Here is a 27,135-nt window from a genome sequence, read left to right as displayed (position 1 = left end):
ATCCATGTGTGCATGGGTCAAAGAGAAATCACACTGCAAGTTGAAGATTTGAACTGAGAAATACACGTCTGGCAAAGAAGACACATGGCCTTCTCATTACGTTCAACGAAAATGTACTTATTCTCCCACACCTGTTAGCCTCGATTTTCATCTGTGTATTTCTCTTCCGTTTTCACTTCTGGCAATCCTTGTTAGATGGTGTAAGAAAAATATTGGTAAAAATTTCTACAGCAGCACAGTGTTTACACTCCCATTTCTGAGTCAAAACTGAGTAATGTGCTTGCTGTGATCCATGATGTAATGACTATGGAAGCTAGTCACCATGTGCTTGTGCAAGGATTCAAGGAGACACAGGCACCAACTTTCCAGAGTTGAGGCCATCAGCACTGAGGTTGTCAGTGCCAGCATTCTCACTGATGCCTTCTTCTTACCACCAGATGAAGGAGTATGGTGCCTGCCTGAGAGGGCACTAGATGACTTCTTTGGTTCTGTTTTTGCCATTATTACCTCCTGTGGGTCCAAACTGACCCTCATGAGTTGCTCCAATATGTGTAGCTTGAAACAAGCATCCCTGGACTTACTGGGTGCTCAACCCCCTGCTCTGCCCCAGGTCCCGCCCCCACTCCTTGGGGGAAGGGATGGAGTGGGAGCAGGGCCTGGGGCAGAGCTGGGGGTTCAGCACCTGCCGGAACATTGGAAAGTTGGCGCCTGTGACTCCAGCTCCTGGGTCGGCGCCTATGCAAGGAGACATTATTAACTTCTGAAGAACCGCATGCGTCTCCGGAGCTGTCGGTTGGCCACCCCTGCTCTAACTGAAGGTAAGGTATTGGTATGATAAAGCTCAGTGCGCTGTTGATGCTGGGTAGCCAAGAGACTGGGCTGTTATGTAGTAAGAGTGGCAGAATTCTCCCTTAAGTTGTATCTCTGTTGCCTTTATAAGCTGTCGTATGGCCATGTAGGGAAGACCTTGAAAGACATAGTTGGCACAAGATCTTTTTCTGACACCCAGCATTCCCATCTAGTGGTCCCCAAGATAGCTATCATCTACGGTTATGGACATCTTGGGTTGTCGAATCATTCTCCCCTCTTTGTCCTTCTGCACAGGAGAAGCAGGAGCTTGCAGAGCTGATCCATGGGACCCGAGCGGCTTTCTTCCCCTTCTCCTGGCTTCTTCTGCTCATCTTAATGGAGAGTTAACTATGATGAGAGGCTATGGCTCATATTGACATGAGCCTATGGATGCTAGCTTTAGTCCCAAAGGAAAAAGAATTAATTGCAGCCTTCATTTCCTTTGCCCCATATCCAAGAACCCAAACAACCCATAGAAGAGGGGATTTTCTGAACAATGTCCAACTTGAGTGCTGCTGGGGTAATAATTTCTGGGTTCTGGAAAGGAAAATTCCAAGGAGTCTGTTCTCTGTTCTTCTCAAGTTATCACTCAGACAGACATCCTGAATTTGAATGACTTGTGCACTGGCAGTTTACAAGCCTCGAAAAAAACCCTCAGGTTTCAGAGTGGTAGAAGTCGGTTTTTTAGAAATCGGTTTTATATATTCGAGTGTGTGTGTCCCCACAGAAAATGCTCTGAGTGCATTAAGTGCATTAACTCGGCGGAGCACTTCCACAGTACCGAGGCTAGAGTCGACTTCCGGAGCGTTGCACTGTGAGTAGCTATCCCACAGTTCCCGCAGTCTCCGCTGCCCATTGGAATTCTGGGTTGAGATCCCAATGCCTGATGGGGCTAAAACATTGTCGCGGGTGGTTCTGGGTGCATATCGTCAGGCCCCCGTTCCCTCCCTCCCTCCGTGAAAGCAACGGCAGACAATCGTTTCGCGCCTTTTTTCTCTGCGGACGCCATACCAAGGCAAGCATGGAGGCCGCTCAGCTCACTTTGGCAATTAGGAGCACATTAAACACCACACGCATTATCCAGCAGTATATGCAGCACCAGAACCTGGCAAAGCGATACCGGGCGAGGAGGCGACGTCAGCGCGGTCACGTGAGTGATCAGGACATGGACACAGATTTCTCTGAAAGCATGGGCCCTGCCAATGCATGCATCATGGTGCTAATGGGGCAAGTTCATGTTGTGGAACGCCAATTCTGGGCTCGGGAAACAAGCACAGACTGGTGGGACTGCATAGTGTTGCAAGTCTGGGACGAATTCCCAGTGGCTGCGAAACTTTCGCATGCGTAAGGGCACTTTCATGGAACTTTGTGACTTGCTTTCCCCCGCCCTGAGGCGCATGAATACCAAGATGAGAGCAGCCGTCACAGATGAGAAGCGAGTGGCGATAGCCCTGTGGAAGCTTGCAGCGCTAGACAGCTACCGGTCAGTTGGGAATCAATTTGGAGTGGGCAAATCTACTGTGGGGGCTGCTGTGATGCAAGTAGCACACGCAATCAAAGATCTGCTGATATCAAGGGTAGTGACCCTAGGAAATGTGCAGGTCATAGTAGATGGCTTTGCTGCAATGGGATTCCCTAACTGTGGTGGGGCTATAGACGGAACCTATATCCCTATCTTGGCACCGGAGCACCAAGCCGCCGAGTACATAAACCGCAAGGGGTACTTTTCGATAGTGCTTCAAGCTCTGGTGGATCACAAGGGACGTTTCACCAACATCAACGTGGGATGGCCGGGAAAGGTGCATGATGCTCGCATCTTCAGGAACTCTGGTCTGTTTCAAAAGCTGCAGGAAGGGACTTTATTCCCAGACCAGAAAATAACTGTTGGGGATGTTGAAATGCCTATATGTATCCTTGGGGACCCAGCCTACCCCTTAATGCCATGCCTCATGAAGCCATACACAGGCAGCCTGGACAGTAGTCAGGAGCTGTTCAACTACAGGCTGAGCAAGTGCAGAATGGTGGTAGAATATGCATTTGGACGTTTAAAGGCGCGCTGGCGCAGTTTACTGACTCGCTTAGACCTCAGCGAAACCAATATTCCCACTGTTATTACTGCTTGCTGTGTGCTCCACAATATCTGTGAGAGTAAGGGGGAGATGTTTATGGCGGGGTGGAAGGTTGAGGCAAATCGCCTGGCTGCTGGTTACGCGCAGCCAGACAGCAGGGCGGTTAGAAGAGCACAGGAGGGCGCGGTACGCATCAGAGAAGCTTTGAAAACCAGTTTCATGACTGGCCAGGCTACAGTGTGAAAGTTCTGTTTGTTTCTCCTTGATGAAACCCCCCGCCCCTTGGTTCACTCTTCTTCCCTGTAAACTAACCACCCGCCCCTCCTCCGTTCAATCACCGCTTGCAGAGGCAATAAAGTCATTGTTGCTTCACATTCATGCATTCTTTATTCATTCATCACACAAATAGGGGGATGACTACCAAGGTAGCCCAGGAGGGGTGGTGGAGGAGGGAAGGAAAATGCCACTCAGCACTTTAAGCACAGCACTTTAAAAGTTTACAACTTTAAAATTTATTGAATGACAGCCTTCTTTTTTTTAGGCAATCCTCTGTGGTGGAGTGGCTGGTTGGCTGGAGGCCCCCCCACCGCGTTCTTGGGTGTCTGGGTGTGGAGGCTATGGAACTTGGGGAGGAGGGCGGTTGGTTACGGAGGGGCTGCAGTGGCAGTCTGTGCTCCAGCTGCCTTTGCTGCCGCTCAACCATACACTGGAGCATACTGGTTTGGTCCTGCAGCAGCCTCAGCATTGAATCCTGCCTCCTCTCATCACGCTGCCGCCACATTTGAGCTTCAGCCCTGTCTTCAGCCCGCCACTTACTCTCTTCAGCCCGCCACTTACTCTCTTCAGCCCTCCACCTCTCCTCCCGGTCATTTTGTGCTTTCCTGCACTCTGACATTATTTGCCTCCACGCATTCGTCTGTGCTCTGTCAGTGTGGGAGGACAGCATGAGCTCGGAGAACATTTCATCGCGAGTGCGTTTTTTTTTTTTCTTTCTGAGCTTCACTAGCCTCTGGGAAGGAGAAGATCCTGTGATCATTGAAACACATGCAGCTGGTGGAGAAAAAAAAAGGGACAGCGGTATTTAAAAAGACACATTTTATAAAACAGTGGCTACACTCTTTCAGGGTAAACCTTGCTGTTAACATTACATACATAGCACATGTGCTTTCGTTACAAGGTCGCATTTTGCCTCCCCCCACCGCGTGACTACCCCCTCAACCTTCCCCCCTCCCTGTGGCTAACAGTGGAGAACATTTCTGTTTAGCCACAGGCAAACAGCCCAGCAGGAATGGGCTCCTCTGAGTGTCCCCTGAAGAAAAGCACTCTATTTCAACCAGGTGACCATGAATTATATCTCTCTCCTGAGGATAACACAGAGAGATAAAGAACGGATGTTGTTTGAATGCCAGCAAACATACACTGCAATGCTTTGTTCTACAATGATTCCTGAGTACGTGTTACTGGCCTGGAGTGGTAAAGTGTCCTACCATGAAGGACGAAATAAGGCTGCCCTCCCCAGAAACCTTTTGCAAAGGCTTTAGGACTACATCTAGGATAACTGCGAATGCCAGGGCAAAGTAATCCTTTCACATGCTTGCTTTTAAACCATGTATAGTATTTTAAAAGGTACACTCACCAGAGGTCCCTTCTCCGCCTGCTGGGTCCAGGAAGCAGCCTTGAGTGGGTTCGGGGGGGTACTGGCTCCAGGTCCAGGGTGAGAAACAGTTCCTGGCTGTCGGGAAAACCGGTTTCTCCACTTGCTTGCTGTGAGCTATCTATAACCTCATCATCATCATCTTCTTCTTTGTCCCCAAAACCTGCTTCCCTATTGCCTCCATCTCCATTGAAGGAGTCAAACAACATGGCTGGGGTAGTGGTGGCTGAACCCCCTAAAATGGCATGCAGCTCATCATAGAAGCGGCATGTTTGGGGCTCTGACCCAGAGCGGCTGTTCGCCTCTCTGGTTTTCTGGTAGGCTTGCCTCAGCTCCTTCAGTTTCACGCAGCACTGCTTCGGGTCCCTGTTATGGCCTCTGTCCTTCATGCCCTGGGAGATTTTGACAAAGGTTTTGGCATTTCGAAAACTGGAACGGAGTTCTGATAGCACGGATTCCTCTCCCCAAACAGCGATCAGATCCCGTACCTCCCGTTCGGTCCATGCTGGAGCTCTTTTGCAATTCTGGGACTCCATCATGGTCACCTGTGCTGATGAGCTCTGCATGGTCACCTGCAGCTTGCCACGCTGGCCAAACAGGAAATGAGATTCAAAAGTTCGCGGTTCTTTTCCTGTCTACCTGGCCAGTGCATCTGAGTTGAGAGTGCTGTCCAGAGCGGTCAGAATGGAGCACTCTGGGATAACTCCCGGAGGCCAATACCATCGAATTGTGTCCACAGTACCCCAAATTCGAGCTGGCAACGTCGATTTAAGCGCTAATCCACTTGTCGGGGTGGAGTAAGGAAATCGAAATAAAGGGCTTCATTGTGTGGACGGGTGCAGGTTTACATCGATTTAGGTCGAATTTAGCAGCGTTAAAGTCCTAGTGTAGACTAGGGCTTAGTCTGTATCAGCAAAAAGAACGAGGAGTACTTGTGGCACCTTAGTGGCTAACATATTTATTTGGGCATAAGCTTTCATGGGCTAAAACCCACTTCATCAGATCCATGCAGTGGAAAATACAGTAGGAAGATAGATAGATACAGAGAACATGAAAAAAATGGGTGTTGCCATACCAACTCTAATGAGACTAATCAATTTAGGTGGGCTATTATCAGCAGGAGAGAGAAAAACTTTTGTAGTGATAATCAGGATGGCCCATTTCAAACAATTTACAAGAAGGTGTGAGTAACAGTAGGGGAAAAATTAGCATAGGGAAATAATTTTTAGTTTGTGTAATGACCCATCCACTCCCAGTCTTTATTCAAGCCTAATTTAATGGTGTCTAGTTTGCAAATTAATTCCAGTTCTGCAGTTTCTTGTTGGAGTCTGTTTTTGAAGTTTTTTGTTGAAGAATTGCGATTTTTAGATCTGTAATTGATTGTCCAGGGAGGTTGAAGTGTTCTCCGACTGGTTTTTGAATGTTTAAATTCTTGACGTCTGATTTGTATCCGTTTATTCTTTGGTGCAGAGACTGTCCATTTTGGCCAATGTACATGGCAGAGGTGCATTGCTGGCACATGATGGCATATATCACATTGGTAGATGTGCAGGTGAACGAGCCCTTGATGGTGTGACTGATGTGATTAGGTTCTATGATGGTGTCCCTTGAACAGATATGTGGACACAGTTGGCAACGGGCTTTGTTGCAAGGATTGTTTCCTGGGTTAGTGTTTCTGTGGTGTGGTGTGTGGTTGCTGGTGAGTATTTGCTTCAGGTTGGGGGGCTGTCTCTACATGAGGACTGGCCTGTCTCCCAAGATCTGTGTGAGTGAGGGATCGTCCTTCAAGATAGGTTGTAAATCCTTGATGATGCGCTGGAGAAGTTTTAGTTGGGGGCTGAAGGTGATGGCTTCAAGATAGTCATATTGGCAGTCAATCCCAGGATCTACCTGGCATCCCTAGATCTCAGTTACTCTTAATCATCATGTTCCCTTCACCTAGACTTGACCACACACCTGTACTTTTCCCATAGTTTACTATACGCCAGTTTTATTACTGCTTAGTGCTATGAAGTGGGAGGACAGCTGCTAACTTTCAGGTGTTTGAGAGTACCAGATCTTTGAAACAAAAGGAACTGCACGCACACACTTCCAGACTAGAGGATAGTGAGTCATGGAAGCCAAACTTGTGAGGTCATTTTCAGAGGAAATATAAAAATGATTAAGGAAAAGATTATATATTAGGAATTGGGGGGGGGGGGTTGTACTCCAAAGGCTTGCAGTGTGACTGTAGTCACTGGGGAGTACAGAAAACTGAATCAAGACATGTAAAAATTCTTAGTATAAAACCTACTGAAATCCCCTATTTGTCTTCCCAATAAAATTAGCATTCCCTTTTTTACTACTATATACTTTTAAAATTTTTCCAAAAAAATACCATATTTCATATACTATCTCTGCTATTTCTATCATAAGAACGGCCATACTGGGTCAGAGGAGTGGTCCATCTAGCCCAATATTCTGTCTTCCAACAGTGGCCTATGCAAGGAGCTTCAGAGGAAGTGAACACAACAGGCAATCACTGAGTGATCCATCCCCTATCATACACTCCCACCTTCTGGCAGTCAGAGGCTGGGGACACCCAGAGCATGGGGTTGCATCTCTGACCGTCTTGGCTAATAGGTATTGATGGACCTATCCTATCATACATTATTTTATCTAATCAATTGCAGGCAGATAAAGATGTTTGCCAAAAATATCCTTTACAATTATATTTATAATTGTATAAATTGTATGTTGTATATATGAAGTTGAAGTAAGGAACAATTAGAACCCTATCAGGGTGGACTTTTTGAAATTTACCTTTAACTTATTTTATTATATTTTAAATTTTGTAATAAAATATGCCAGTAGGACTGGAGAAGGTGTGTGATTTTGACATCACAAGAGAAACTAGAGTAATTGAAAGAAGAGAGGATTTTTAGTTGGTCTCTGTTTTTATTTGGCATGAGTACAAACTCTCTATGACTCAAGCCCAAAGCTTTCTAGGAGAAAGTATTTGTTTAGATTTTTAAAATGCACCTTGCTAAAGCACAAAGTATATGTATAAATCAGTTTAGAAAAACTCCCAGAATCACAGTTGGCTGAATGGACGCTGTAATGAACCTTCCCACCCTTTCAGGGAAAGTCTCTATAAACAGACGGGTTTCAGAGTAACAGCCGTGTTAGTCTGTATTCGCAAAAAGAAAAGGAGTACTTGTGGCACCTTAGAGACTAACCAATTTATTTGAGCATAAGCTTTCGTGAGCTACAGCTCACTTCATCGGATGCATACCGTGGAAACTACAGCAGACTTTATATATACACAGAGAATATGAAACAATACCTCCTCCCACCCCACTGTCCTGCTGGTAATAGCTTATCTAAAGTGATCATCAGGTGGGCCATTTCCAGCACAAATCCAGGTTTTCTCACCCTCCACCCCCCCCCCCCTCAAATTCACTCTCCTGCTGGTGATAGTGTAAAGAGTTGTCACTTTGGATGGGCTATCACCAGCAGGAGAGTGAATTTGTGGGGGGGGTGGAGGGTGAGAAAACCTGGATTTGTGCTGGAAATGGCCCACCTGATGATCACTTTAGATAAGCTATTACCAGCAGGACAGTGGGGTGGGAGGAGGTATTGTTTCATATTCTCTGTGTATATATAAAGTCTGCTGTAGTTTCCACGGTATGCATCCGATGAAGTGAGCTGTAGCTCACGAAAGCTTATGCTCAAATAAATTGGTTAGTCTCTAAGGTGCCACAAGTACTCCTTTTCTTTTTATAAACAGACGGGCTTCTGTAGTACACCCCAACAGTTGAGCACCTTAACCTATACAATATAACTGCTGTTTCCACATTAAAATGCAATTTTAAAAATTCCTACAAGCAAGAAAACTGCCATAAATTGTTTGTTTCTTTGGATTTATATGGTTAAAAATGAAACTTTGCAGGCTTTTACTGGCTTTTTAAAATCAGACCAGGCAGAAGAACAGCTGTGTGGTGATAAACTTAGCCTAACTAGAAGTAATTTTATTTTACTGTATGTTTGAAAAGCTGAAAGACAAATACGAGCAGCACAGCTGCCTAGTCATGGAAGGCTAACTCTGCTTTATATCACAATGAATTGCACCAGGAATCATCAGTTTAGGGTGGTATAATTTTTTAAAAGGTCTCTCCTCCCAAAGTTCTCTCTGTCCCCCCAGCAATGTCTGAGCTTCGCCCTTAATCTTGGACCTAGTGTCACAGCAAAAACATGCTGAGTTAAAACATCTGTTAATCATACCAGAAAGCCAGCTTGCTTGTGACCGCACTAGTATCTGCTGTCATGCTCCCAGATGAACACTTTTCCTGAACTTGCTTTTTCCATGTGTATTAATCTATTGCTTGGTAACCCATAGCTGCTGCTTCTTGGTGTAAGGGACAACATATGGCACGGCATATGGTCCCCATAAGACCTCCATATGCTTGGGTATTAATGTAGTGGAGTGTGTGAGGCTGAAGGCCAGGACTTATCTTCACCTTCTCTCTCTCTCAGCAATGGCATGTCAACTTTTGTTTTTCTTATAAGAGGAGAGCTTATAAAAACCTCCTGAATTAAGAAATAGCAGCCATCTTTAAAAATATTAGTTTTATTTAAAATGAGTGAACGGAGAGGCCTTTGGTTTATTGTTAAAACTTTACATGCTGGAATTTTCGTAAGAGCTAAAGGCAGTTAGGAATTCAACTTTCATTGAGATTTAGGGACTGAACTCCCTTAGTCTCCTTTGATGGTTCCAGCCTTAGTGCTTCTGTGGGAGTAGGAACCAGTGCTTCCATAAAATACAAATACTTAATTTATTCCCCTTGCAGGGGGTTGTGAGGTTATTACATGGGGAGTCGTGAGCTGTCAGCCTCCACCCCCAAACCCCACTTCACCTCCAGCATTTATAGTAGTATTAAATATAAAAAATATGTTTTTAATTAATAAAGGGGGGGGTCGCACTCAGAGGCTTGCTTTGTGAAAGGGGTTACCATTACATAAATTTGAGAACCACTGGTCTAAACTCTACTGTAAGAAGAAATTGAATTTATTCATTTTTCCCCAGGTGGATAAAAATCAATGATTTTTTGAAAAATATTTTTTATTTAAATTGGCATTTTATTTTGTTAATTACATTATTTTTTTCTTTTTAAAAATAAACCTGTTTAAAATAAAATCTGAATTTAATACAAAATATGATAAGGCTTAAATATATTGTAATCTCTTAAAACATTTAAATAAAAAATAAATATGCTGAATCCATTGTTGAGTTAAAGGCTGGTTTCCTATAGAAAGAAAGCATCAGGAGGAAATGGCTAACTTTTGAGGTCTAGATTTATAAATAAGGCACAATAGGTCAGCCTAAGTAATTTAGGAGAATGTATCATTTTCAATAGACTTAGCTGAGTAGGAAGTTAAGCTTCTGTCACTTTCACGTAAGCATATTTGAAAATTTTCCCAGGCTGACCTGAAGTAATCAGTTTAATTCAGTGACAACAGTTAATCCCTCTGTTTAATAAATCATTTACTTGTAAATGTGAAACATGTTTTGATAAAAGAAATTAATGTATCCATAACATTTAACATTGTTTTGTTGGATAAAAAATCTATGCTGTTTTGTGGGTTTAATTAAATTTCAGTTACCATCCTAATGCAACTTGGCACATATCATGAGCAAAAAGTTAACTGTCTAGTAAATAATATATCATTCACCATTTTATAACATATTAAAAATGTACAATTAATAATAATCTGAAAATATTAAGCAATTTAATTGCTTAACTAAATGTATATAGTTACAGTTTACCCTCCTAGGTAGCAAAATGATGTACCAAATCTAGTGAAAAGGCTCTATTTAGTTGTAAATCAACATGTTTTAATAGTTATATCAACCAATGAAAATGCACTTTTATTTAGAAACTAACTAGAGTACAAATGGAACAGATGAAAATCAGTGATTTCAAGGCTTTCCACTTGTCGATTTAAATTGCTTTGATTTAAATAAATCTATCCTGTTTTTCTTCTTCCTTTTTTAACACCCCAGTTTCTTGCCAGACATAATTAGCCTTTTCATAGCATTTAGGAATATATTTTTATATTTTCCAAATATGTATTGATTTTTAAAACTGCTGTGTATGCTGAAGAATTTTCTGTAACGAACATTGTTCTTTCTCTTGGGTGTCTAAACTGAACCTGTGGAAGTCTTGTGTGGCTCACAAAATCAGATCTTTGCTTATGTTATTCCACTTCTACATGGTATGAAACCAAATCACATTATCCCTTCTACAGCTCATTTGGTAAGTGCAAGGGCCCTGGGTTTTTCTAAAATAAATGATGCCATGACTTCTAGAGACAATTCTTAGACTAAGTAAAGAAACTTAACAGAGTTTTCATATGAAGCATAATATATGAGGCAAGGACGCTTTTATATAGGGCTTAATTCTACAAGATACTGAACACTCTGGCCCCAGCCCAGCAGAGCACTTAAGTATATTCTTAACTTTAAGCAAGTAAGCAGTCCCACTGGTTTCAATAGAACTATTCACATGTTTAAGCGCTTTGCTGACTTGGAGCCAGTCTGCTCAGCACTTTGCAAGATTGAGCCCATAGTGCATTTGTGGTTTTCTTGGCTTTGCCAACAGCAGTATAATTTTCAGGGTGGAAAGCTGGCATTTGGTTAATGCTGGTGATCATGCAGTCTGCACTTTGAATTCAGGTAGCTACATTCTTTGACATCCTGGTTTCCACTGGAAACAATATCTTTGTAATGTTACTTTTCTGTTTTATCAGTCAGATCCACATCAGTTTAGCCACTGCTAATGTCCCCCAAGAACCGGGAACTTTGTCTTTGCTAATCTTTTTTCTTCCCCAAGAAAAACTTACAAAATGAACTTTTATCATTTGTGTAGTTATTGTTAATTATTCAGTATCAGTGCCTCTGATGGGATACTTTTACTTCTTACTCCATGGGAAATACAGTAACACAGTACGTGCCTTTATTGCTTATTGGTCAAGTTTTCCATCGGGCATCTTTGTGCTTTCCCTCAGGCCACACCTTGAAAATGGGAATTGCCCTTTGTAAAAATCTCCCAGGCCACTCCGCTGTCCCCCTTCAAACCTACAAATGCCTTCTAAATGGTTAGGTGTGCTGGGCCTCTTGTTTATTACACGAACCAGACTTGTCTCAGTTACTTTGTGCTTCCCCTGTCTTTTTGCTTTATCTACATGTTGTCTCTTGTTTTATACTGGGGCAGGAATCATCTTTTAAAATATGTGTGTACCATACGTAGCATAATAGGGACCCAGTCTGTGATTGGAACCTCCAGGCACTACACCAGTGAAAGTATTTATTCATTAATTAATAATTGGCTCTTTCATGGCACTGCCATGAACCTAGAGTGAAGGCCAGCATAGCGTACTGCCCTAGGAGCAGCCTACTAGGAAGACTCACATTCACAATCACCTTCCCAGCCACTCTGAAGAGAGAGTACACTATGTTAGGACTATACCTAGTGCAAGGTACGTCTTCTGATATGCTGGCACAGCTATGCTGCCTAACACACCGGAGGGGCAGAGGGTGTAGAACCAAGACGCCATCCCTTCCCACACACCTGTGGTGATGGGAGAACTACTGGCTCTGCAGATCCTGCTTCCCCTCCCGTACTTGGAGTGGTGGTAGGGGAAATTGGCACAAGGGAGTAAGGGGCCACTTTACGACATGCTTAGGCACTGTGCAGCATGGGCCATCATTTGGCCCAAAATTATACATATATAATTTTAAAAAGGAGGAGGAGGAAATTGGCAGGGTTGGGTGTGACAAAACAAAAGTATTAGTCCTTCTCAATTTTTTGCATTCTGTGGATACAAATTCTGGATGAGTTAATTTTAATAGAAGTTAGAGTAATGAATTTATAATTTTTATGATCCAGAGATGTAGTCCACTGCCCCAGAACTGTGGAGCTGTTATCTTTTTTTTTTTAAAGAAACTTTCCCTCTCAACACATCCCGAAAGTGAAGTTGTTGTGAAACTGCCGAGTTTATAAAAGGTTGCCAACTTTTCAGCTTGACAGTTTCAGTGGGTCATATAAATCTTTCCACAACTCAGGACTAAATTGAAATCTGGGATTAGCATAGTCCTTGGATTGGCACAATTTTTGTCTTTTAAAAACCTGTAGGTGAAAATAATTTAAAATAGATCTATATCTATCTTTTGAGATATCTGCTGTTGTGATTGCACTGCAAGGAATGTTTAATTCATTGGTTAAAATCAGATGCATTAGGCACTCTGTGTGCCATCTCTGATGGTACGCTGCACTTTTCAGAAGGAACCCTGCACAGAAGGAATGTCAGTCATTAAATTTATATTCTCTAAACTTTGGACATTAATCACAAAGCTCTTAATTGTCAGAGTAATTCTAAACCACTGGGCTACCTTCTACGTTAGGGAACTGAAAATCATAAATATTTACCAGTGTTTTGTATTCTGGGTGTAAATGTGCCTCTTTAAATTCTAATTTTAGGATAGGGAATGACCTCTCTAGAATTGCAATAGAATTTTCATTAAACAAATATAACAAGTACATGGAAAAAATCAACCATCGTCGAGGGAGCTATTAATAATTTGTGGGCGTTTTTTCCACACAGTGTGAAATAATCTCTCTACAACTATTTGTTTCTTTCCAAAGGTGAAAACGTGAAACCTTTTACTCCAGAGAAAGCCAAGGAAATTGTGATGTCTCTACAACAACCTGCAGTGTTTTGTAACATGGTTTTTGATTGGCCAGCATTACATTGGAATGCTAAATATCTTTCTGAGGTGTTGGATGGAAAGAAAATACAGTTTAGGATGGGAATGAAGAAAACAGACACAGGTAGGATTTTAGATGGCATTAGGTTACATTTAGAAATTCTGTTTAATATCCTCCTTAATCCTCTGCAATGCTTTCGTGCCAAATGTTCTTTTCACAGTACATTACATATAACAAAGATTGTGGGTGAGAGCAATGAAATGGGAGGTTTGTTTTACCCAGTGATGTCTCATCTTTCTCTCTCACCGGCTCTTTTTTTCCTTTTTAACATTTGGATCAGTAAGTCTAATGGTTAGAGCTGACTTCTGAGAATCATAAATTCTGGTTTCCTTTCCTTGCTCTGTTACATAATTGCTGTGTGGTCATCCTTAAATCACTTAGATGATTTAGACTGTAGATGATGATTTAGATGTTCAGAGGTGCTGAGCATCTGTACTCCCATCCCCATAGGAGTTGCTGGGCTGAGCATATTTGAAAATCATGCCATTAACCAATCTGTTTCTTCATCTGTAAAATGCAGATAATCCTCATCTGTTTTATGGGGAGTTTAATTACTGTTTGTTAAAACATTTTGAGATACTCTGATAAAAGATGCTATAGAAGTACAAAGTGTTAATAAAAGCATTTGTCATAGCCACTCTGAGCTTCAAGACAGCATAGAAACGCAACCTCCCACTTTAAGAATATGACTTGGGTTAATTGTGGCTTTGCCGAAAGCCCCATGTATACCCTGCCTCAACAGCAGACTGAAAAGTAGATTGTGAGTCAAAGCCACAGCCTGCCTCCTACTTTCTCCCTGCTCAGGAGGTTGGGATATACTTTGCTCCATCCCTACATCTGCTCCAGGGCACACCCCCAGCTCAGAGGTGCAGCTGCACTAGCCATTGTGTTGGAAGGGCAGAACCAAAGCTCTATCCCTGTGTGTGAAGGAGGGGTGGAATGAAGCAGCCTTTTAGAGGCTACTGTCTGTGGTTACATTCGGGTCCAGACAGGACATTATTGAACAGCTCTGAGTCTATCCAGTAGAAGGCAGTGTCACACACACTAGCTAACTAATTAGGAAGAATTATTTATTTATTTAATGAGTCAAAGCAAGACCAGGAATTTAAAAGTATGTAACAAGTATAATGAGATACTAACAGCCATGGAATTGACAAAGTATATGTTGGGTTATTGTAGAATACAAGAACTGTCAGATATGTACTACTTAGCATTTTATGTTTTCAAAGCACTTTACAAACCAGAATTAATCTTCACTTCACCCCTTTGACATGTAGACTCGTGGTGAGAGCATTGGACTGATAGGAGACCTGGGTATTAGTCTATTCCTGGCTATGCCACCCACCTACTGGATGACCTTCAGCATGTCATTCCCCTGTGCCTCAGTTTCCCCATATGTAAAATGGGGATAATGACACTGACTTCATTTGTAAAGCTCTTTAAGATCTATTGATAAAAAGTGTTATATAAGCAGCCATTATTATTATCCTAGCCATTTCACAGATGGTACCATATTGATACCAATGGAACTAGCACAATACAGGTAATGGCCATGAAGCTCTCCACAATGCTCTGGTAATGTACTTCCACCTTAACATGGAGGAAACACTAATAGGAACGAAAGGGTAATTTAGTCTCAGTGTCTGTCAAATCTTAGGCATCTTTCTTGAGGTTGGTAACTAGAGTTCTAGTTGTGAACACCTGTCAAGAATTGGACTGACACCAACTTACTTGATAAGAGTCCTCGTATAACAATGACTTTCAGTCATGGATTCAAAACAGTTATCGTTTTCATATTTTAAGATAAAAGTCCTCCTATGTCTGGCCCTTCATTGCTGATCCCTGGAGGCAGCCGGTCTCTAGGAAGTCAGTTTTGTCTCCAGGATCACACCATTAAATGCTGATAGAGATTGCAAATGTCTTTAAGAAAATGAGTAGAGCCCTCTGGGGTTGTACTGTAGCTAAGTGAGGATCTTGTAACAAAAAGCATTACATTTTAAGAATTTGTTAGATAAGCCACCTAAGAGTCTAAAGTAATATATTTGTGTGTATTGTTGCTAGAAATAAGTAGGTTTTTTGCTGTCTTGTGCATTAACATTGTTTTTCTGAGGGGTGTGCTTGGCCCTTTCTTTCCTATCACTGTTATCCAGATCCAGGGTCACTTGTCCAGACAAAAATGAGGTGCTGATGGTACGATAGATTCTAGGGAGGAACTGGAGGATATAGCAAAAATTATATTGGCCCCTCTGATTGAGTGTGTTCACCTGCCATTAGTCACCTGAGTTTACAATTTAAGGGTGTTAGATGATTCTAGCCATGGTCAGCATAACAGCCAGGATGGCTTGTTCCATCCAGGCCTGGCTGGGAGGTTGCAAACATTCATTTCAGATATAGATATTGTCTATGTTCATTGCCTCAAGATTAGACTATTGGTATGTGCTCAGCCTGGGGTTACACCTGAAATCCATTCAGAAGCTGGTTCAAAGTGAGACAAATTGCTTGTTTAAAGGGGGATTTTGTTGCAAGCCAACAGTATTATCACTCTAAACTGCACTGGCTGCCTATTGGTTTCTGGCAGGAGTTTAAGATGGTGATTTTGATCTGTAAAGCCCTAAGTGGCCTGGGACCTGCCTACCTGAGAGACCACCTATTACTTTCTAACACAGTCAAGCTGTAGCTTGTGGAAGCTCCCAAACTGAAACTAATTCAGTATAAAAGAAAGGGAGCTGCTGGCAAGCGCCTGGCTCTGCACTTGCTTTTCCTGTTAGTCTGAAATAGCCAGTAGCCAACTGATCTTCAGTGTATGTTCCATGGGCCAGATGTGGAGAACAAGCAAGATATCTGTATTGTATGTATGAATATGATAGGTGCCTCAGCTTACCTGCTGATCTTATTCTGTCTGATTACACAAAGTTATATCAAAGAAGGCTGTTAGGAAAAAACAAGCAGGGAATAAAAACAATGACAAAGATTCATCCAGAGAGAATACCAAGGGTGCTCGAGAGATTATTGATCAGGAAATGCCTACCTGCCTAGCTCTAGCCAGATTAACAGCTTTATTTTCTCAAGGCCAGAATTTAGGATCAAAGGGACATTAAACCACCAAAGCCCTCTGCCTAGAGCAGTGGTTCCCAAACTGGGGTTTGTGAACCCCTGGGGATTTGCAGAACATTACAGGGGTTCACCAGAAAAATTTCACTAATGGCAACCAGAGGACCCTGGGAGAGTGGGGCAGGGCAGTTTGGGCTGGCAGCCCGAGCCCTGCCCCATCAGCGGGGGAGCCAGCAGCCCGAACCCCAGCACTCCGCCCGAGGCTGGCAACCCAAGCCCCAGGAAGAGCGGGGCCGGGCAATTGGGGTTGGCAGCCCGAGCCCCGGCGGTCAGCGGGACCTGCAGCCTGAGCTCAGTGGAGCTCAGTTGACCAGGGTGGTCAATGGGGTTCAGCAGCAGGAGACGTGCGGAGGAAATTTAAACTTAAATCCCTGGAAATATTCATTTTTAGGAGGGGGTTCACGAGATTTCACAATTTAGTGAAAGGAGTTCGCTGGCTGTTAAAGTTTGGGAACCACTGGCCTAGAAGAAGGTGGGGGGAGCAGGTAGCAGCTGCTGAAGGTTAGTTTCTGACAGGATATGCTTGCGCTGCAATCAGGAGATGTGGTTGCAGCATGTATAGACATACCTAAACTAGCTGCACAGTCTCTTCCTCTGCCAGCCCAGAGATGGAGATAGCTGGACTGAGGGGAGCTTAGCAAAACTTGCAAGGAAAGGATAAAGTTTATGTGAGACAAAATGCATATAGACTTTCATTGTTTTGACCCTTTTCTCTGCTTGCTACAATACCTTTGGATGAATAAACAATAGGAGAAGAAGCTGGTTTGGGGTCCCATTAATCAACTGTGGGCCACAGACTCCTAGAGAAAAGTTTTCTTGTAGGCGCCAAACAGAGCCGGCCCTATTGTATTATTGAGAAACAGGGAGCCGCAATGCATAGATCCAGTCCAAAAGTAGTTGAATTGTGGGGTTCCAGCCTCAAAAGAGGCGAAAGCCAAGCCTGTCACCTGAGAGGTGCAGTCAAGAGGGCCTGCGAAGGGAACTGAAATGCATCATGCCCTGTAACCATGACACCATCTGCTAAGGCGCTGGGGGAAGGCTGGGGGCTTGGGTGGTAATGGGATGCCGGATGCGGTGGTCTACTCTTTGGATGTTTACAACCCTGGCTATTTAATTTAATTTTGGTATAGAATCATAGAATATCAGGGTTGGAAGGGACCTCAGGAGGTCATTTAGTCCAACCCGCTGGTCAAAGCAGGACCAATCCCCAATTAAATCATCCCAGCCAGGGCTTTGTCAAGCCTGACCTTAAAACTTCTAAGGAAGGAGATTCTACCGCCTCCCTAGGTAACGCATTCCAGTGTTTCACCACCCTCCTAGTGAAAAAGTTTTTCCTAATATCCAACCTAAACCTCCCGCACTGCAACTTGAGACCCCTTGTCCTGTCCTCTTCTACCACTGAGAATAGTCTAGAACCATCCTCTTCGGAACCACCTCTCAGGTAGTTGAAAGTAGCTATCAAATCCCCCCTCATTCTTCTCTTCTGCAGACTAAACAATCCCAGTTCCCTCAGCCTCTCCTCATAAGTCATGTGTTCCAGACCCCTAATCATTTTTGTTGCCCTTCGCTGGACTCTCCCCAATTTTTCCACATCCTTCTTGTAGTGTGGGGCCCAAAACTGGACACAGTACTCCAGATGAGGCCTCACCAATGTCGAATAGAGGGAACGATCACATCCCTCGATCTGCTGGCAATGCCCCTACTTATACAACCCAAAATGCCATTGGCTTTCTTGGCAACAAGGGCACACTGCTGACTCATATCCAGCTTCTCGTCCACTGTCACCCCTAGGTCCTTTTCCGCAGAACTGCTGTCTAGCCATTCGGTCCCTAGTCTGTAATGGTGCATTGGGTTCTTCCGTTCTAAGTGCAGGACCCTGCACTTATCCTTGTTGAACCTCATCAGATTTCTTTTGGCCCAATCCTCCAATTTGTCTAGGTCCCTCTGTATCCTATCCCTGCACTCCAGCGTATCTACCACTCCTCCTAGTTTAGTATCATCCACAAATTTGCTGAGAGTGCAATCCACACCATCCTCCAGATCATTTATGAAGATATTGAACAAAAACGGCCCCAGGACCAACCTTTGGGGCACTCCACTTGATACTGGCTGCCAACTAGACATGGAGCCATTGATCACTACCCGTTGAGCCTGACAATCTAGCCAACTTTCAACCCACCTTATAGTGCATTCATACAGCCCATACTTCTTTAACTTGCTGACCAGAATACTGTGGGAGACCGTGTCAAAAGCTTTGCTAAAGTCAAGAAACAACACATCCACTGCTTTCCCTTCATCCACAGAACCAGTAGTCTCATCTTAGAAGGCGATTAGATTAGTCAGGCATGACCTTCCCTTGGTGAATCCATGCTGACTGTTCCTGATCACTTTCCTCTCGTGTAAGTGCTTCAGGATTGATTCCTTGAGGACCTGCTCCATGATTTTTCCGGGGACTGAGGTGAGGCTGACTGGCCTGTAGTTCCCAGGATCCTCCATCTTCCCTTTTTTAAAGATTGGCACTACATTAGCCTTTTTCCAGTCGTCCGGGACTTCCCCCGTTCGCCACGAGTTTTCAGAGATAATGGCCAATGGCTCTGCAATCACAGCCGCCAGTTCCTTTAGCACTCTCGGATGCAACGCGTCCGGCCCCATAGACTTGTGCACGTCCATCTTTTCTATATAGTCCCTAACCACCTCTTTCTCCACAGAGGACTGGACACCTACTCCCCATGCTATGATGCCCAGCGCAGCAGTTTGGGAGTTGACCTTGTTCGTGAAGACAGAGGCAAAAAAAGCATTGAGTACAATAGCTTTTTCCACATCCTCTGTCACTAGGTTGCCTCCCTCATTCAGTAAGGGGCCCACACTTTCCTTGGCTTTCTTCTTGTTGCCACCATACCTGAAGAAACCCTTCTTGTTACTCTTAATATCTCTTGCTAGCTGCAACTCCAGGTGTGATTTGGCCTTCCTGATTTCATTCCTACATGCCCGAGCAATAATATTATACTCTTCCCTGGTCAGTTGTCCTATCTTCCACTTCTTGTAAGCTTCTTTTTTATGTTTAAGATCCGCAAGGATTTCACCGTTAAGCCAAACTGGTCGCCTGCCATATTTACTATTCTTTCGACACATCGGGATGGTTCGTCCCTGTAACCTCAATAGGGATTCCTTGAAATACAGCCAGCTCTCCTGGACTCCTTTCCCCTTCATGTTAGTCCCCCAGGGGATCCTACCCATCAGTTCCCTGAGAGAGTCGAAGTCTGCTTTCCTGAAGTCCAGGGTCCGTATTCTGCTGCTTACCTTTCTTCCCTGTGTCAGGATCCTGAACTCAACCAACTCATGGTCACTGCCTCCCAGATTCCCATCCACTTTTGCTTCCCCCACTAATTCTTCCCGGTTTGTGAGCAGCAGGTCAAGAAAAGCTCCCCCTCTAGTTGGTTCCTCTAGCACTTGCACCAGGAAATTGTCCCCTACATTATCCAAAAACTTCCTGGATTGTCTATGCACCGCTGTAGTGCTCTCCCAGCAGATATCAGGAAGATTAAAGTCGCCCATGAAAACCAGGGTGTGCGATCTAGTAGCTTCTGCGAGTTGCCGGTAGAAAGCCTCATCCACCTCATCCCCCTGGTCTGGTGGTCTATAGCAGACTCCCACCACTACATCACTCTTGTTGCTCACACTTCTAACCTTAATCCAGAGACACTCAGGTTTTTCTGCAGTTTCATACCGGAGCTCTGAGCAGTCATACTGCTCCCTTACATACAGTGCTACTCCCCCACCTTTTCTGCCCTACTTGTCCTTCCTGAACAGTTTATATCCATCCATGACAGTACTCCAGTCATGTGAGTTATCCCACCAAGTCTCTGTTATTCCAATCACGTCATAATTCCTTGCCTTCACCAGGACCTCCAGTTCTCCCTGCTTGTTTCCAAGGCTTTGTGCATTTGTATATAGGCACTTGAGATAACCTGCTGATCGCCCCTCCCTCTCAGTATGAGGTAGGAGCCCTCCCCTCCCAGACTAGATGACCTCCTGTGATCCCTTCCGACCCTGATACTCTATATGATTCTATGAGATTCCACCACCTCCCTAGGTAACGCATTCCAGTGCTTCACCACCCTCCTAGTGAAAAAGTTTTTCCTAATATCCAACCTAAACCTCCCCCACTGCAACTTGAGACCATTACTCCTTGTTCTGTCATCTGCTGCCACTGAGGACAATCTAGATCCATCCTCTTTGGAACCCTGTTTCAGGTAGTTGAAAGCAGCTATCAAATCCCCCCTCATTCTTCTCTCCTGCAGACTAAACAATCCCAGTTCCCTCAGCCTCTCCTCATAAGTCATGTGTTCCAGTCCCCTAATCATTTTTGTTGCCCTCCCCTGGATGCTTTCCAATTTTTCCACATCCTTCTATGTGAGTGTGTGTGCGCTTTGTTATACTGTTAAGTAGTTATTCTCTGCATGGATTGTTATTTTTAAATACTTAAGGTCCCTAGAAGTGTGAATGGATGTTTTGTAGGGTGGTTTTTGTTTTTTTGTGGGTTTTTTTTTTAACATAAATCAAAATAAATAAAAAGGTGGAGCCATGCACCTTTATTGGAGCCTTCAGGTACTGCATTTTCCATACTTCTACTTAGAGGCCCTGCATTGCAGACACCATCCTTCTGGATGGAACAGCAATTAGCATCATACAATCAGAGAAATGTAGGGCAGGAAGAGACCACAAGAGGTCTTCTAGTCCATCCCTTTTCACTGAATCAGGATTAAATGTACCTAGACCATCCCTGCTAGGTATTTGTCTAACTGGTTCTTAAAACCCTACAGTGACAGGGTTTGTATAACCTCCTTAGGTAATCCTATTTCAGTGCTTAACTATCCTTATAATTAGGAAGTTTTTCCTAATATTTAACCTAAATCTCCCTTGCTACAAATTACAACAATTACTTCTTGTACTACCCTCAATGAACATGGAGAACAATTGATCACTAACCTCTTTATCACAGCCTTTTACATATTTGAAAACTTATCTCCCCTCTCAGCCGTCTGTTAATGCCAGTGCTTAAGCAGGTAGGTGAGATGATGTTCTGCACAAACTACTCCATCTTATTAACAAGTTTGAGTTCACAGCACTAGTGCAGGGAATGAGAGATCAGTGACAGGCATCAAACTCAGATATCATCAATGTACAGCACTGCTAGCCCAGTTTAGAGTTGTTTGGTTTAGTCTAAGAATTCTCATTTTTAAAATTCTTCAGTCACTAAATAGTCAGAAGCCTGTTCGTGTTCCTGCTTTCCAATTCTGATCACTGACAATTGCATGCATGCTGCTGTAGACTTCTCCGTTTTTCTAGACTTTCTAAATACTTGCTTTTGTTGTTGTTTATTATTCATTATCCACAGTGCGATAGATGCTGAACCAAACGTAAATTAAACCAAGATCCCTGTCCTGAGGAAGTTACAGCCTAGAAGCAACAGTCTTCAACGGTCTGGAGGACTTACTGTTCATAGTTGGAATTTTTCAAATAAAGCTTTGTGTGAAATACATGGAAAGTTAGAAATACCCTTATTTCTTCACTTTAAAATAGTTGCTTCTGTCTTATCTCATAAACAGGCAGTGTCATGAGCACTCTTTGTTCTCATCAAAATAATTCAGATATTGAGCTGCCTTCAATAGTTCTGATACCTTTTATGTAATTTTTACATCAGCCCATCCTTTAGCAAAATGATGTACACTGCATTAATGACTGGATATTTGGAGGCAGCATTCACCTGCAACACATAGGATGAATCAGAAATAAGATTTTAAGATGGGGCAGGGGAGTTTCTTGTGTCTTCAGTGCAGTTCTTGTGCAGGGAAAAGTGATTTCTGGAGGAAGCCCTTATATCGCACCAAGCCAAGTTATATATTGCTAAATACTAAGCTTATCTGACATTCATAGCTAATAAACTTGAAAACAAGCTGGACGGAGAGCTGCTACCAACACTACTACAGTGGAAAACGACAGGGTGATAGTGAAAGTTTGTAAGGGCTTGTCTTCACTACCGCTGGAGCGCATCTGATGAAGACACGCTGTGCCAACGGGACAGCACTCTCCCACCAGCTCAATTACTCCACCTCAATGGGAGGCGGAAGCTATGTTGGTGGGAGAGTGTCTCCTGCTGATAGCTCAGTGTAGACGCTGCTTTAAGTCGATCTAACTTACGATGCTCGGGGGGGGGTGGCTTTTTCACACCCCAGAGTGATATAAGTTGCATCAATGTATGAGACTGTATGGGAATTGCCATGATAACAAAATCAGAGCAATGAGGAATTTCCCCAGAGCTCTTACTATTGTGCAAGAATAAAAGGATTCCCTTATTAAGCAGCTGCGTGCAAGTTGTCCATGGTTAAATTACTGCTGTTTCATTGCCATTCAGGCAGCCTGTAGTAATTTTTTCCATCAATAATGGTTGTAGTACAGTATGTAATCTTTCATTTTACAGTCTGGATGAGTATATCTGAAGCTGGCAGGACTAGCTGTGATGGGAAATGAAGGTCTCTGATAAGCCAAAGTTGATGAGCACTATGATACAGCAACATACGCCTTCCCATGTTACTTGACCTTGACCTGAAATAGTGTACCAGAATCTTCCTGGGACACGAGGGCAATGATAGTAAAACCAGTGTTCATGCTGATTCTTCTGTGCAGTGAAGACTTAAAATGCTCTGGTCTGTAATGGTGCCAAGCTTTATGGTAACAGAACTGATGATGCTGGTGATTTAACAGACTCACACAGTTGTTCCAACCCCTGGGTTCTATTTTTTTCCCCATCCTACTTGCTAAGGGTTTTCAGACATGCTCAGCATTAGCCTAACTCTGCTCCTGCTGAAGTCAATGATAAAAATCTGCCATTGACTTCAATGGGAGCAGAGACAGCCAACGTTGGAGCTTTGCAAAATTCCACCCAAAGGGGGAAATTCACCCATTAGCACAGAGGCCACTCAAAGGCTTTTGTGCCCGGGGACTGCCATCATACCCCTAGCACAGGGCACATGTTTGAAGGCAGAGTAGCTGTGCAAGGGGACCTGTGCAGTGGGGAGGTGGTTTCCATATCTGCTCTGAATACATTTGTGTGAAGGAAAGAGTTCAGGGCCTCTGACTCCACTGTTACGTGAATCCATTGGCTAGGAATCCCAGTGTACAAGGCATGGCGGTACTGTGGACATTATTTCAAACTAAAGGCTGGAAAAGCAGCCATAGCACAGCTGCACTGCAGCCTACCCCAGATTTGGGATTGAATAACATCCTCTTCAGCAGCTTTTTATTAATACATTCCAAAGCCAGAAGGGACCATTGTGGGCATCTAGTCTGACCTCCTGTATAACACAGGCCATAGAACTTCTCCAAAACAATTCCTACAGCAGATCTTTTTGGAAAATATCCAATCATGATTTTAAAATCATCAGTGATGGGGAATCCACCACAACCCTTGATAAGTTGTTCCAGTGGTTAACTGCTCTCACTGTTAAAAAATGAAACCTTATTTCCTGTCTGAATTTGTCTAGCTTCAACTTCCAGCCATTGACTCATGTTATCCCTCTGTTAGATTGAAGACCCCATTATTAAAGATTTGTTACCCATGTAGCTTAAAGAATGTAATCAAGTCACCCCCTTAACCTTCTCTTTCTTAAGTGACATAAATTGTGGTCCCTGAATCTATCATTATAAGGCATGTTTTCTTATTTAATCATTCTCATGGCTCTTCTCTGAACCCTCTCCAATTTATAAAAATCCTTCTTGAATTGTGGACCCCAGAACTGGACATAGTATTCCAGCAGCGGTCAGGCCAGAGCCAAATACAGAGGTATAATAACTTCCCGAACTCCTACTCAAGATCCCCCTGTTTATACATCCAAGGATTGCTTTAACCCTTTTGGCCACAGTGTCATACTGTTGGATCATATTAAAGAAGTTCTGTATTAAAATCACAAATGAGTTTGATTCCCCATAGTTTCAATTCCAGGGTATTACTAATGAAGAGGTCTCTTGGTTTTTGGTACTGTTTCTCTCCCTCTATGTGTGAAACTTGCAAGCTGCTAATTGTGTTAGTACATTCTAAGACAGAGTCTGTTCTCAAAGCAGTTCACAGAGAGAGAGACTCAAAACAATACTCTAACAACAGAAACAACACCCAGAGACTCCCCGCCCTTTTGTTGTATTAACCATTGTGATTAAAATAGAGATAGAGGATGTATGTGGATGGATGCTTGGTGTGGATAATAACTGAATGATCAGGGAGGTGCCAGCCTAAGAATCCAGTGTCCATCAGCTGAAGAAGGCGTCAAGTGGAAATAACCAGAGGACACCCCCCCCCCCCCCGGAGAGCAGACTGGAATCCACCCAACAGCCTCAAGAATGGGAGAACCAAAGAACAAGATAACATCTTGGAGCCGTCAGGAATGTGCTATCTGCTGATTGATTCAGCAACAGCATGATGAAGCAATTCCCATAGACTGGCATAGGAAGAAATTCCTATAAAAATAGACTCTAAAAAGTGAGAACTTTGGGGTCTGATTCTGCAAACCAACTTCCAGGAGCATCAGATGAGCATCTGACAAGGCCCTGCTCCCTCCTCATGTCCAGGCCACCTGGCCAGTGGCTTGGCATGAGCACTCTAAGGCTGGTAACTATGATAACAACCTTGCAGAACCTGTGTGTGTGTTTGTATGAATGAATGTGTGACTAAATATGAGATTGAATGGAATGTTATAACTATAACTAACTGCTTACTATGATTCTTTCTGTATTCACAATAAATGTGGTATTTTGCCTTTTTCCCTTTAATAAGATCCTGCTGGTTTTTATTTTATTGGTACAACATTTTGGTGGAGAATTGCGAAAGGGGGAATATTGGTAAAAAACCTCAGTTATTGTAAATATTGGTGTGCACACCGCCAGCTCTAGTGAGCTAGGCATTTCTATTAGGTTAACCAGACCTGCTGGCCTCCGAGAAGGTAGCAGGGGACCTGCTGGCCTCCGAGAAGGTAGCAGAAAAAACAGATTAAACCAGACCTGCTGGCCTCCGAGAAGGTAGCAGGGGACCTGCTGGCCTCCGGGAAGGTAGCAGGAAAAACAGATTAAACCAGACCTGCTGGCCTCCGGGAAGGTAGCAGGGGACCTGCTGGCCTCCGGGAAGGTAGCAGGGGACCTGCTGGCCTCCGGGAAGGTAGCAGGGGACCTGCTGGCCTCCGGGAAGGTAGCAGGGGACCTGCTGGCCTCCGGGAAGGTAGCAGGGGACCTGCTGGCCTCCGGGAAGGTAGCAGGGGACCTGCTGGCCTCCGGGAAGGTAGCAGGGGACCTGCTGGCCTCCGGGAAGGTAGCAGGGGACCTGCTGGCCTCCGGGAAGGTAGCAGGGGACCTGCTGGCCTCCGGGAAGGTAGCAGGGGACCTGCTGGCCTCCGGGAAGGTAGCAGGGGACCTGCTGGCCTCCGGGAAGGTAGCAGGGGACCTGCTGGCCTCCGGGAAGGTAGCAGGGGACCTGCTGGCCTCCGGGAAGGTAGCAGGGGACCTGCTGGCCTCCGGGAAGGTAGCAGGGGACCTGCTGGCCTCCGGGAAGGTAGCAGGGGACCTGCTGGCCTCCGGGAAGGTAGCAGGGGACCTGCTGGCCTCCGGGAAGGTAGCAGGGGACCTGCTGGCCTCCGGGAAGGTAGCAGGGGACCTGCTGGCCTCCGGGAAGGTAGCAGGGGACCTGCTGGCCTCCGGGAAGGTAGCAGGGGACCTGCTGGCCTCCGGGAAGGTAGCAGGGGACCTGCTGGCCTCCGGGAAGGTAGCAGGGGACCTGCTGGCCTCCGGGAAGGTAGCAGGGGACCTGCTGGCCTCCGGGAAGGTAGCAGGGGACCTGCTGGCCTCCGGGAAGGTAGCAGGGGACCTGCTGGCCTCCGGGAAGGTAGCAGGGGACCTGCTGGCCTCCGGGAAGGTAGCAGGGGACCTGCTGGCCTCCGGGAAGGTAGCAGGGGACCTGCTGGCCTCCGGGAAGGTAGCAGGGGACCTGCTGGCCTCCGGGAAGGTAGCAGGGGACCTGCTGGCCTCCGGGAAGGTAGCAGGGGACCTGCTGGCCTCCGGGAAGGTAGCAGGGGACCTGCTGGCCTCCGGGAAGGTAGCAGGGGACCTGCTGGCCTCCGGGAAGGTAGCAGGGGACCTGCTGGCCTCCGGGAAGGTAGCAGGGGACCTGCTGGCCTCCGGGAAGGTAGCAGGGGACCTGCTGGCCTCCGGGAAGGTAGCAGGGGACCTGCTGGCCTCCGGGAAGGTAGCAGGGGACCTGCTGGCCTCCGGGAAGGTAGCAGGGGACCTGCTGGCCTCCGGGAAGGTAGCAGGGGACCTGCTGGCCTCCGGGAAGGTAGCAGGGGACCTGCTGGCCTCCGGGAAGGTAGCAGGGGACCTGCTGGCCTCCGGGAAGGTAGCAGGGGACCTGCTGGCCTCCGGGAAGGTAGCAGGGGACCTGCTGGCCTCCGGGAAGGTAGCAGGGGACCTGCTGGCCTCCGGGAAGGTAGCAGGGGACCTGCTGGCCTCCGGGAAGGTAGCAGGGGACCTGCTGGCCTCCGGGAAGGTAGCAGGGGACCTGCTGGCCTCCGGGAAGGTAGCAGGGGACCTGCTGGCCTCCGGGAAG

General features: G+C 45.0%; 1 protein-coding gene across 4 annotated transcripts in view; it reads left to right on the top strand.

Annotated features, from left to right (window-relative positions):
• The window catches only part of HSPBAP1 (HSPB1 associated protein 1), an 88,695-nt gene that overhangs the window by 17,101 nt on the left and 44,459 nt on the right, over nucleotides 1-27,135 (top strand). For all 4 annotated transcript variants that reach the window (XM_073305104.2, XM_073305103.1, XM_073305102.2 and 1 more), the window contains exon 2: nucleotides 13,257-13,442. In XM_073305104.2, the coding sequence (XP_073161205.1) occupies nucleotides 13,257-13,442 (186 nt within the window). The remainder of the gene's footprint in view (nucleotides 1-13,256; nucleotides 13,443-27,135) is intronic.

Source organism: Lepidochelys kempii, chromosome 11 (genome assembly GCF_965140285.1).
Source record: "Lepidochelys kempii isolate rLepKem1 chromosome 11, rLepKem1.hap1, whole genome shotgun sequence".
Classification (NCBI taxonomy): domain Eukaryota; kingdom Metazoa; phylum Chordata; order Testudines; family Cheloniidae; genus Lepidochelys; species Lepidochelys kempii.
The sequence above is the reverse complement of the archived record's forward strand: the minus strand, read 5'-3'. Positions and strand labels throughout refer to the sequence as shown.